A 13,560-nucleotide genomic window follows, 5' to 3' on the forward strand; every position below is an offset into this window, starting at 1 on the left:
AAATGGAGTGTATTTCTTGTTCCGCCTCAGTGGTGAAGGAAGGCAAGGAGGAATAGGCTTGAGAATAGATGTGGGTGAGCTAACAACACAGTGGCTACCAAGCGGCTGCAGAGAAACTCTTTCTGATCATCTCAATGAACAGATGACACAACTGAGTTCCAGAAATGGGAAGTAGCCTGACCAAGGTCCCATGTCTGGATGAGACTGCAGCCAGATCTAGAGCCCAGGCCTCCTCACTCCCTGTCCACAAAGCGACCCATTGGACTACATCATGAATGTAGTTTGACAGAGTCTGTGACTGAAGGTCTGCTGAGGAAAGAGAATATTATCCAGAAAATGAGGGGATGAATATGAAACTATCAGCAGTGGGCAAAGGACCTAGTAACTTCCACTTGGGCTCCCCTTCCTCTCTCCCTAAGAATCTGAAATAATTCACTGTGAGCCACAGAAGCTCAGCCAAGTCACATCAGGCCTCCTCTCAGTCCCCTCAGACTGGATAGATATTTTAGAGATCCTCATTCCTTCAGCGCATTGATGTTGGTGTGTGTTATGACAGAATCAATCTCATGATGAGCACCATGATGATGAAGAATTTCCATGTCATTGTTAATGTTGCTCTTGTCTTCTGTCCCCTTCTGTTATTGGACCAAACAGAAGTATTCTGCTGTTTCTCTCTGCAACATCTCCACAGAAGTCCTGAAAGTCATCAACGCCACGGAGGAGTTGATCGCTGAGTCTGCAGGGCCCTGGGAGTTCCCGCCTGTCCCTCCTGATGGAGAGAAGGGGACATTTCCTCTTGGGACAGACCAAGCGAGACTGGATGAGCAGCTGACTTCCCTGGAGGAAAATGTAAGGCAATGTGGATGTGCTCTGCTTAGGGCACACATGTGTGAAGGAGGAGCTGATGACGTAACTCACTGCAGAGGCCAACGACACAGACACACCACTGCCGTAGCATATATATTCTCAGAAAGGTCTTAGACTGGGTTCCCCGCAAGCAGACCCCGAGATGAGGATTCCTATGCAACTGATTTATTAGGGAAGTGCTCCCAGGGAAGACTTATTTATAAGGGAGTAGGGAGAGGGAAGAAATCAAGCAAAGCTATGATTTTAGCGAGTAAGCCCAAACCTGCAGGCAACTCCCGGGAGTGTGAGTTGCATCTCAGAGTTGTCCTGACCTAAGGCAAAGAAACCCGCCCTTCCTACAACCAGCAGGCACCTCAGTCTCTCTGCATGCAGGCAAACTGTCTGCTTCCCTGGTGACTCAGACAGTAAAGAATCTTCCTGCAATGCGGGAGACCCAGGTTCGATCCCTGGGTCAAGAAGATCCCCTGGAGAAGGGCATGGCAACCCACTCCAGTATTCTTGCCTGGAGAATCCCATGGACAGCAGAGCCTGGCCGGCTACTGTCCAAAGGGCCCCAAAGAGTAGGACACGACTGAGTGACGAAAACTTTCACTTTCAAAGTGTCTACAGTAGCTCAAAGGTAGTCTTCTGCAGAGGTTTGAGTTATTAGAACAAAAAAAGCACACCCCAGCTTGAGAGTGGGGAGGGCAGTGAGCAGAAATTATATAAGGGATCCGTGGGGATCCATGTGGAATGTTGCCAGTGCCACTGCAGAGAGTAAGAGTGGTTGCCAACAGGGCTTAGGTTACTGCAACTGGTCTGCTGTGCTTCACAGATAGGTCTCCTTGTAATGGATTTTTCTGTCCTTCCATTACCATCACAACTGGCATAGTCCCAGTATCAAAGCCAGTCAGGTGATTCTATTTTTCCACCCGCAGAATCAACCCTAATTTGGAGATGCTCTAATGAACGGCATTCTCAGAAACCAGAAAATGTTATTAGAAAGATTTTTTGCCAGAAGTTGAAACAACAAATCTAAATGACTCAAAGTTAAAAAAATAAAAATAAAAACCAGATTAGTTTTACTTGAAAAGTGGAAGACTCTCTCCCTTTGGATTCCCATAAAACCTACGCATGTGTCTGCCTCACTTCATGGCCCTTTCATGTATCTCCCATTAGATCAGCCCCAATGACATTCTGGGTCAGATAATTCTTTGTTGTGGGGGCTGTCCTGTGCATTGTAGCATCCAATGGTCTCTGCCCATTCAATGCTGGAAGCTGCACCCTCTGAGATTTGACAGTCGAAAGTGTCTCCAGACATTGTCAAATCTTAGCGGGGGCATGAGAGAAGACTATGGCACGGTCATGCCCAAGTTGGAAACCAGATATATAAATTCCCACAGAACTGGACCTGCTGCCTTACCTGTCAATAGCCCTCGCCCGTGGTCCTGCGCCTGACACAGAGGAGGTGCCGAGAAATGCTTATCTGATCCATGATTGCATGCGTGCCTGTGCACTCATTCGCTTCAGTCGTGTCCAACCCTACGGACTGTAGCCTGCCAGGCTCCTCTATCCATGGGATGCTCCAGGCAAGAATACTGGAGTGGGTTGCCAAGCCCTTCTCCAGGGGATCTTCCCAACCCAGGGATCAAACCTGAGGCTCTTATGTTTCCTGCATTGGCCCCTCCCATGGTCTCTTTACCACCAGCGCCACCTGGGAAGCCCAATACATGACTACATCAGATGAATATGGTACATTTTTAAAAGCACTGTTTGACTTCTAATGTGCAGGTCTCTGTTCTTTAAACATGCCTGTAGCAATGCTTTCAGGTGCTGTTCGTCCTCAAGTAGCCCTAATCCTGCACACACAGAGTTGAAAAGATTAAAGATGTGGTTAACCAGGAAGGGATGAATTTTCTTTTTACAAAGTATGGTGTCAAAAAACTTACAATGCATGAAATAATCCAGATTTAAATGACAACGGCCAGTCCCCATGGCACATTGAAAACAAAGACAGCATGCCTTGTTCTTTTCCTCTAAGGAGTGTATTGAAAAATACAATGGCCTTGGCAGAGTTTTCATATGTAGGATCCTTTTATTGTACATCATGTTTCTTTTCGTGGGTGCATTAACACTTTGAGTCCAAAACTCATCCTCTTAGCCACTGATTCAGGATGTCAGAAAGGCCAACAGTGGAAGGCTGGGGGTTACAGCTCCCTGCTCCCTGTACGGACCCTCTAAGATGCATCTCTTGCTCACAAAGAGTTAACTGCCTACTTCCACCTCCTTCCCTACCCCATCCATCTTTTCAAATTTCACCTCTAAAGAGATTATTACATCTGTGTTCCTTTGAATTCTGTGGGTCTTTGAGTCATGGAAGGGATGATTTTTTTCTTTATCTCTTCAGTTCCCCAGATCACAGAGCCGTGGGCAGGTCGCTTGCTCTGCTGTTTCCAGGATGGAATTCAGTCGAGCAGCAGGAGAAGGGCAGAGCTGACTCTTAAACTGGCCTCTGGGTGCAGCTGATTTAATTAAACCAGGGCTTCCGTCGGTCTGTGTTCTAAAGAGCGCTCCTGCTCTCATCCTCTGCTGCCTTTCTCCTTTGTGCCAAGGAGCCCAGGGACCAGCAGAAATAGAAATGGCCACACTTGGTCTGCTTTCTGAACACTGGCCTCTGTAGACCAAGACTCAGATAAAAGAGAAGATTTGCAAGAGAATGTCCACCTTTATGTAGACTTAGGAAGATTTCAGAGCTACATAAAATGGAATATGTCACATCCACATGTGAAATCTGTTTCATGAACTGCCTTGTTAATCCACTTAATTGGAGGAAGTAGGGCATGGGCTCATTGGAAAAGACCCTGATGCTGGGAAAGATTAAAGGCAAAAGGAGACGGGGGTGGCAAAGTATGAGATGGTTAGCTGGCATCGCCAACTCAATGGACATGAGACTGAGCAAACTCCAGGAGGCAGTGAAAGACAGGGGAGCCTAGCGTGCTTCAGCCTATGAAGTTGCAAAGAGCTGGACATGACTGAACAACAACACACAGATTTTAGAACTTCCTTTGTCTCTTAACTTTGACACTTCTAACGTGCTGCCTGGTTGTAAAGTCAGCTCAGTCTCACCTAAAGCTGGGAGGAACCTCAGACCAATGCCAGCCTTCCCTGCACACACACAGTGGAGACTCAGTTTCTCAGATTGAATGCCTGGGGACCTCTGAAGCACAGGGTCCTACTGTACCTGTAGGGGTCTGGCTGGGAGAGGAGAGTTTCAGGAAGAGAGTACTGACTCAGGTCTGGGTAAGCTTAAGAGATGCTACAGTGCCCAGAGAGTAGCAGTAGGAGGAAGCAGCCACCACCCCCAGGCCGTTATAGCCCCGGGAGAGCTGGAGCCTGGAAGAGCACCCCCTAGTGGGGGCTATTGCCATGGACTCCAGGCAGGAAAGGGGCTGGGGAGGCTCCAACTTCTTTCTCCTCCTGCCTTTGATCTTCTCATTGGCGAAACCCATCCCTGCCAGCAAGGGATCCTTGATGGTAAAGTTTGTATCAGTCAGCCTCACAGAGAACAGAACAGAGCAGAGAAGAATGGGAAATGGATCTAGGGATCAACAGAGAATAACCAGCTTGACCATTCTCAAACCTGTGGTGTGAATGGGGGAACCCACCATGGCCACCTTGTGGGATTATGCAGGGTTGTGAGGGGGCAGGATGAGTGGGCTCCCTCACCATTACACCCCCATCTAAAGATCTTCCTCTGACAGAGACCACCGGGGGTACCCCATAATTCCCAGCCACAGACCCAGTGGAGGAACAGCCTCAACTTCCTTTTCAGTTCAGTTCAGTTGCTCAGTCATGTTGGGTTCTTTGTGACTCCATGGACTGCAGCATGCCAGACTTCCTTGTCCATCAGCAACTCCCAGAGCTTGCTCAAACTCATGTCCATTGAGTCGGTGATGCCATCCAACCATCTCATCTTCTGTTGTCCCCTTCTCCTCCTGCCTTCAATCTTTCCCAGAATCAGGGTCTTTTCCAATGAAGTCAGTTCTTTGCATCAGATGGCCAAAGTATCGGAGCTTCAGCTTCAGCCTCAGTCCTTCTAGTGACTATTCAGGGTTGATTTCCTTTAGGATTGACTGGCTTGATCTCCTTGCAGTCCAAGGGACTCTCAAGAGTCTCCTCCAACAGCACAGTTCAAAAGCATCAATTCTTCTGTGCTCAGCTTTCTTTATAGTCCAACTCTCACATCCATACACGACTACTGGAAAAACCATAGCCTTGACTAGATGGACCTTTGTTGGCAAAGTAATGTCTCTGCTTTTTAATATGCTGTCTAGGTTGGGCATAGCTTTTCTTCCAAGGAGCACCCATCTTTTAATTTCATGGGTGCTCTAATGGGTGCTTTAATTTCAATGACAGACAGAAAATAGTCTGTCATTGTTTCCATTGTTTCCCCATCTATCTGGCATGAAGTGATGGGACTGGGTGCCATGATCTTAGTTTTTTACTTCTGCCCTAAAACTTTTGGCAATACCAAATACTCTGTAGTATGCAATTAGTGGTAGCAGGTTCAGTGGGGCAGCCATGGGGTACTCCACTCTGCCCCACAATCTAAGACCATGCAGAGGAGGTTGATCTTCCTTCTCAAAACCCTTGAACAGCCCCACAGCACAGGTGAGGCAGAACTTCTGGAAGTGATCATAGATCTCTGCTCTCAGAGAACAAGAAAAGAAATCCTATCTGCTACTGTTTAACCTTAGCCCCCTAACGTGTATTTCATGGAAGCCAAGTCCAACAAGATGCTCTAAGGTCAAACAGACTTGAGAAACCCATAAACTCTTTCTAGGAAAATTGAGATACATGTTAGCACATTAAAGACTCTGAGAAGTTCTACAATAAGAAATCTGTTTAATGTTCTGTATCCTAGGGGCTTTGACCATAATGTCCTTCCTTAATGAAACACTTATTCTTGTCCATTGAACGGTTTAAGAAAGGCTTGTTGAACCAGGAGCCAGTCAGTGGGGCCACAGGCATCAGTGACTAGAGTTTGGAGGGGACATAGATTGCTCAGATGTAGTAACCATATTTCTTGCCAAAAGTGCACTGTAATTAAGCAAGCAATACCAAGTTAACAGTTTTCAAATGGGTTATTTTTAAGAGTAGAATAACATTTTCATTATATAGCATGTTAATTTTTGTCATTTCAGCCTGGCCACAGAGCCAGTATCATGTCCGTCTGTAACCACAGTGACCCTAGTGCCATTATGCCAAAGTTTGAACTGCAAATCGTCATAACATTCCAATAGAGATTAAGTATCACGGTAATCATAGATTCCCCAGTGGCACAGTCATCAAGAATCCACCTGCAGTGCAGGAGATGTGGGAAACAGGGGCTCGATCCCTGGGTTGGGAAGATCCCCTAGAGGAGGAAATGGCAACCCACTCCAGTATCCTTGCCTGGGAAATCCCAAGGACAGTGGAGCCTGGTGGGTTCCAGTTCATGGGGTCCCAAAGAGCTGGACATGACTGAGCACACCGTTGTAGGGCAGGGTGGATAAAGGCATGAAATCTGGCACCAGCCGTCTGGCTCAATAAATACCTGTGATGATCGTCATCACCGTCATGACCATCGTCTCCCTCCTCTAATCCTTCAGGTGCTTGTAAGTTCCTGTGGAGCGGGCGTCAGTGCCAAACCGCGGAACCTCCCCACCCCACTAGTGCCGGGAAAGCAGGCTCTCAGGGAACACAGAGTAAAAGATGAACATCCTGGCCTTGCTGCGGACTTGGAGCAATTTCATATTGCTTTGTCTTGGCAGAGGAAATACGGAATGTTGGTGGGTGACTATGTTGGCGAGAGAACAACAAGATGCTATTGAGTTTGATATGGCCATAGGGTATGACGGCAGTTAGTTTTCCATGTTTCTGGACATATCAAGGTTATGAGACCTTATGTCAAGTCATGTTTAACCATTGAGACACTGAAATTCTTCATTTTATTTAAATCATAATTACAAATTTTGGTTCATTGTGAAAAGCTCTCAGTTTATGTTTTAAATGGTCATATCAAAATAAACTCACCGTTTTGGGTGTGGGTACCAAAAATAGAATATCCAAACTCAAACTGTCGTGGCCTTCTCTCTGATCTTTCTCCTCTCTCCCCCTCCCTCCTCCTCTTCCTCTTCTCCTCCTTCTTCTTTCCTCTCTCTCTGTCTGTAATTTTTAAACCTCACAGCTTTTTCTCCCCTCAAATAGCTTTGAAATATTCATCATTTTCTTCTTCGGACAAAAATAAAGTTTTTCTTATTTTGAAGATGAAGAACATATGGCCGTATTAAACTGTGAAGATCTCTTAGAAACAGAAGTTCTCTAATACTCGCCTGTGATAAAGAAATGTGACACGAAGGGAACACTGCAATAGGGCGGTGGCCAGCAGACATTCAGTGTATGACCCCGGTGTGAGCGGTGAATCACCCGGAGTGACGCCAGACGGTGACCGCTGGAAGCTCCCACAGCCCAGCTAGTTGTGTCTGGCGGTGCACAGTCAAATTTGCTTTCATCACACCTGCACTTGCTTTCGTTCCACACTGAAAAGTTTTGTCAAATTGCCAGTTTTCACACAGATGTACGAATCATGCTAAGGAATTGACTGAGTTGGACTATCTCAGGGGTCTTTGCCCTCCTCGTCAACACTCAGCATCACTCAGTGCAAGTGATCTCTGTGCACGGCTCTTGGCTTGCCTAACTCTGTTATATTTTTACCTCAAGTTAAAAGAACCATTAAAGAAGGGGCGGTGCATATCATTCAGATCAACTCAAAATGACTGTGATTACATGTTTGAAGTGAAGTGAAGTGAAGTTGCTCAGTTGTGTCTGATTCTTTGCGACCCCATGGACAGTAGCCTACCAGGCTCTGCCATCCATGGGATTTTCCAGGCAAGAATACTGGAGTGGGCTGCCATTTCCTTCTCCATGTTTAGAGCTTTATATACATTGATTAAACCTCATGAATCTCTCTTTAATTAATTACCTTCTCTAGATACATCTGGTTCCTGTGTTGTCCGTTGTTTCATCACATTGTTAAGTAGGCTGAAGGGGCATTTGTTTCATTCACCCTGTCCGGCATCCCTCGGCCTGAATTATTCCAGCGATTTATCTTCCTTTTGCCTATGTTTTTGTTTTTTGGCCTCGTCACATGGTATGCAGGATTCAGGATCTTAGATCCCTGGCCCAGAATCAATCCTGTGCCCCCTGCAGCGGAAGCTTGGAGTCTTTGCCCACTTTTATGAGAATCACGTTATAAACTCATAAGCCAAAGTAATTTTTCCTTTAATTTTCCCTCAAATTACTTTATCTTATTTTCTCTTTAATTTTCAGTGTAAGTGAAAGTGGAAATCACTCAGTCGTGTTCGACTCTTTGTGACCTCATGGACTATACAATCCATGGAATTCTCCAGGCCAGAATACTGGAGTGGGCAGCCTTTCCCTTCTCCAGGGGATCTTCCCAACCCAGAGATCAAACCCAGGTCTCCGGCATTCCAGGCGGATTCGCTACCAGCTGTCTTACATTAAACAGATTGTACATGCTTCTCAACATCATACTATTTTCTCAGAAATAGAGTATTACAAATTTCAGTTTCCTTTTCATTCCCTTAACCTGATTCAGCCAGGCTAATAGTACCTGTTCAGAGAGGATTCACTCAAAATTTGTGGTTGTTTTAAATTAATTTCACCTCTTTTGTCTTCTCTGAATTTTTCCCAATTACTAAATTGGGAAAACTAAATTACTAAAATGAAGCAAAATTTTTATTGGAAAAACTGCATCATGAGTTTTTCTCCTTGTTTCCTCTGTCTTGATACTATGGTTGTTATAGTTGCTGGACAAATTCACCATTTATGTAGCTTATATTGTGTATTTTTATACAATTTTATCATATTTTTAGAATTTGCAAACTATTTTTTCTTGCAGGAAAGGTTGGGGGAAGAGGAGGTGTGGCTGACAGTGAGGGGGTGGCAAGACCTTATGTTACCACTTACGTGTAAAGAATGTTTATAAATGGGGGATTCCCTGTCTCTTTTTCCCAACGTTGAGTCTAATTCTTTCTCACTCCCCTGAATTGTAGCATCCCCTGAAAGGGCCCCACCAGTCCCGGGCCCACAGGCCTGAGCTCAAAGGCCATGCCTCCTCTGCAGGTGTACCTGGCTGCAGGCACTGTGTACGGACTTGAAGGCCAGCTGAGCGAGCTAGAGGATGCCGCCCGGTGCATCCACAGCGGCACGGATGAGACCGAGCTGGCGGACCTGGAGGACCAAGTGGCCACGGCAGCGGCCCAGGTCCATCACGCCGAGATCCAGGTAAGAGCTCTCCTCTACGCCCAGGTGGAGGCAAAAAGAGGGGGTACCTCATCTCCCACAAGAGTCATCTCTAAGCCTTAGTATCTGTCCGTTCCTGCCATCTCCAGCAGACTTCGTGGACATGGTCCTCTCAAAGTGAAGTGAAAGTGAAGCCGCTCAGTCATGTCCAACTCTTTGCGGCCCCATGGCCTGTAGCCTACCAGGCTCCTCTGTCCATAGGATTTTCCAGGCAATAGTTTTGGAGTGGATTGCCATTTCCTTCTCCAGGGGATCTTCCCAACCCAGGGATCGAACCAGGGTCTCCCGCATTGTAGACAGATGCTTTACCATCTGAGCCACCAGGGAAGCCCTCCCAGGATGCCACCAAATCCTCCTTTTCAAAGTACAGCCCTCCTCTCCCCGAATTATAGCCTTGATAATATTTGTCTTCCAAACCTAGGCCATCTTCCTCTTTGACAAATTCTCTGACCCTTGCTATAGAGGCTCCCACCCCACCCCAAGACCAGCCTCCCTAACCTTTAACACACTATTGATTACCTATTTAATGCCAGTGTTCCCCATGATAGACTGAAAGTTTCTTGAGAACAAGACTCTGGCTATCTAGCTTAACACCATAAGTCTAGTGCCTAACATGGGTTTGGGGCCCAATAACATTGAGAGGAATAAATGAATGGAAAATGAAGTGTAGAATTCTTAGACCAGTATTTTGCATGATTTTCAATGTGGCTGTTTTAGAACTAACTACTATATTATCTGTAACTTTCTGAAGATGCTTGTTTGCAGTTTTCATGGATAGCCTCTTGGCCTCTGATTCTGGATCAGAATCAACTGTGGACTAAGTAACTGATTCTCAGACTGGGGTCTGTGAACATATGCATATTCAGGGACCCACAAAAAATGCTGGTCTCTGCAGCATAAGCTCAGTGTAGATCCCTGGTTCACTGATATTTCTGTAGACCCTGCATCTCAAAACTTGCATCCTTTGGAGAATGGGCATCAGTAGAAACCATCTCTGGACAGAGATGATAACAGTCTTGGGTGATAATTATTTTTAAATAAACATTTCTATTTTAAAGAGTCAAAAATCACAACTGCTGATACCATTAAGCACTCTTGAGAATGGGAGAGTACCAGTTCTGTGCTAGGAATGGCCTGGGAATGGGCTCATCACATATGACCCTGTTGACTGTTTATTACCTCAAATAAAAATCATTTCCCACAAATGCCCCTCAACATTTAATCAATTTATAGTCAGTGTGATATAAAATAGAATCAAATCATTTGTTTTCTGGGGGTGTATTTTGCAGCAAATATTTCTCAAATGGCTTGGCAGGAAGTAATATTGTTTATGGATGACTGGGAGGGTTTTATTGGATAATTAGTTATTTGTGCTTCCAAATTTTTCTAGGCTTAAATTACTGGAGCCATGTTTTATGGCAGAAAATCCTGGCATCCAAAATATCTATTTTCCATGTGTTTGAATGTGCCTTGTTGTTGTTGTTTAGCAGCTCAGTTGAGTCCGACTCTTTGCAACCCCATGGATTATAGCCTGCCAGGCTCCTCTGTCCATGGGGCTTTCCAGGCAAGAATACTGGAGTGGGTAGCCATTTCCTTCTCCAGGGGATCTTCCCAAACTCAGGGATTGAACCCAGGTCTCCCCGCATTGCAGGCAGACGCTTTAACCTCTGAGCCACCAGGGAAGCCGGCCTGGAGGGTAGATGTGCTGAATTATGTTCTTAGATTAGGTCAGATTCCGGGGACGCTTTCACCTTGGAGTTTACCTTTGGGACAGGCTTGCCCGGTGCTCAAGGAGACTGCAGGACCATCCACGGGGCAGCGTGCTAAGAACAGCTGGCCACTGTGTCCTGCAAGGTCACCTCTGTGAGCATTCCTGGGAAAAGTCTCTCTTAACTCTTAATACCAGGAAAAGCTTTTCTCCTAAATACTTGGTCTTTATCTGTGAACACAGAGTCCTACACTGATCTTTTTGCTTTGGCTCCCAGAAAACTCAGAACTGAAATGGTCATCCCCTTCTGTTAAGAGTGAGGTTAAGGGTCCCTGGATATTCAGTCTTAGGAATTAATGGAACACAACTAGACAGAAAATGATAGATAGATAGGCAGATAGATAGATAGATAAAATGCAGGCAAAACCAACCCTCAGCAATCTCCCTTCCTCTTTCTTCATCCTTTGCCCATGGACTAAAGCAGGGAAAATTAACCCTTCTTATTCCAGAGCCTGGCAGTCAGCAAATCAGGAGATCAGCAACTTGCTGTCTTCAAGGGGAGAAGCCCTCTGAGCGGAGTCCTCTGAGCAAATCCCTCCATCAAAACTGCTTCCAGGAGAGAGTGTGGGCGTCTCACTCACACCAGTTGCTAATGACTGACAAGTTTATTAGCAATCTATTTGTCTCTAAACCAAGGGAATGCCCTCCTCAGTGTGAAATTTGAGGAATCAGAATAGGAAGGCATCTGGGGGGCAGGGAGGGACAAGGGCTGCACAGTGGCCCCTGATGGGGACTGGCTGCTGGGCAGCTTCACTAGTGCTCTTTGACCAGCTGCCACCGTCCTGGCCTTTAGCTGCCTCCTCCTCCTCCTTCTCTGAGTAAGACTGCCGGGATAGGGGAAGCATCTCCCATATCTGCCGCCCTTTCAGACCTTCTCTCTGCATTTCCTAGAGCAGCTTTCTCCATAGGCTTCATCCAAAAAAGCCATCCGTAAGTGACAGTGGAATTAGAATTTGTCTTGCGCAGCACGAAATAGCTTAGGGACAGGGGAGGCAATGGACTTTCCAGGTGGCTCAGATAGTAGAATCTGCTTGCAATGCAAGAGTCCCAGGTTCAGTCCCTGGGTTAGGAAGATCCCCTGGAGAAGGAAATGGCAACCCACTCCAATATTCTTTATTTTCCTAATTTATTTATTTATTTACATTGGAGGATAATTGCTTTACAGTACTGAGGTGGTTTTTGCCATACAGTGACATGAATCAGCCACAGGTGCACATGTGTCCCCCCATCCTGAACCCCCCTCTCACCTTCCTCCTCAGCCCCTCCCTCAGGGTTGTCCCAGAGCACTGGCTTTGAGCGCTCTGCTTCATGCATCAAACTTGCACTGGTCATCTATTTCCCATGTGGTGACATACATGTTTCAATGCTGTTCTCAAATCATCCTACCCTCGCCTTCTCCCACAGAGTCCAACGGTCTGTTCTTTACATCTGTGTCTCTTTTGCTGCCTCGCATATAGGATCATCGTTACCGTCTTTCTAAATTCCATATATATGCATTAATATACTGTATTGGTGTTTTTCTTTCTGGCTTACTTCACTCTGTATAATAGGCTCCAGTTTCATCCACCTCATTAGAACTGACTCAAATGCATTCTTTTTTATGGCTGAGTAATATTCCATTGTGTATAGGTACCACAGCTTTCTTATCCATTCATCTGCCGATGGACATCTAGGTTGCTTCCATGTCCTAGCTATCACTCCAGTACTCTTGCCTGGAGAATTCTATGGACAGAGGAGCCTGGCCAGGTACAGTCCATGGAGTCACAGAGAGTCGGACACGACTGAGCAACTGACAGGGACGGCAGTGAAGACGTCAGGGTGGAGGGCCCACACGTTGGGCTGGGCCCACTTTCAGGTCTCCAGTCTGATGCCCCAGCACACTCAGGCTGCGTCATAGCCTCCTCCCTCAGGTCTGCCGGCCTCCTCCTGCCTCCTCCAGTGTCCCCCATGCCAGGTCTTGGCAAGAGGGCTCTGAGGATGGGGCAGCATGGTGCGGGCATGGGCACTGGCATTAATTCTGAGCTCTGCTGTGAGATGTTGGGTGCATCACTCATCCCTCTGAGCCACAGTTTCCTCGTCTGTAAAACCAAGAGGACAGTACCTGCATCACAGGATTATGACCGAAGCATGAGTGAGTTCACGTATTTAAAGCACTTGGCATGGTGATGGCACACAGTGATGCCCTTTTCTAAGAGCAGGGACCATGTCTTCTTCACCCCTGGGGACATGGACGGACGGGGATTCTTTCCTAGCACTGAATGGACTCTTGTTCTCTGTATCTACCTTAAGACAAATTATTGGAGAAGAAATCTGAGCTCCTTCTCACCTTCCGATGTTATAGTGAAAGAAACCGGTGCCCAGAGACTGGAGGAAGTTTCTCAAAGCCACTTGGCCTCTTCATAGAGGAAACGGACTTGAATCAGGTGCTGCTGGGCCTCCACCTAAGACCTGGCACTGTGATTTTGAACTCGGAGTCATGGAAGAAGGAAGGTGGATCTCCAGCTCCTACTTGCCTTTCGAAACTCACAGCGTGTTGCCTCCCAGGGAAGCCCTCCTTGACCGCACCCCCACCCCTATGC

At 46.5% G+C, this 13,560-nt stretch overlaps 1 protein-coding gene across 2 annotated transcripts in view; it reads left to right on the top strand.

Moving 5' to 3' along the window:
• The window catches only part of MYRIP (myosin VIIA and Rab interacting protein), a 217,635-nt gene that overhangs the window by 198,069 nt on the left and 6,006 nt on the right, over positions 1-13,560 (top strand). For both annotated transcript variants that reach the window (XM_068982132.1, XM_068982134.1), the window contains 2 exons: positions 655-849; positions 9,034-9,195. In XM_068982132.1, coding sequence (XP_068838233.1) covers positions 655-849; positions 9,034-9,195 — 357 coding nt within the window. The remainder of the gene's footprint in view (positions 1-654; positions 850-9,033; positions 9,196-13,560) is intronic.

This window comes from Capricornis sumatraensis, chromosome 10 (assembly GCF_032405125.1).
Source record: "Capricornis sumatraensis isolate serow.1 chromosome 10, serow.2, whole genome shotgun sequence".
Classification (NCBI taxonomy): domain Eukaryota; kingdom Metazoa; phylum Chordata; class Mammalia; order Artiodactyla; family Bovidae; genus Capricornis; species Capricornis sumatraensis.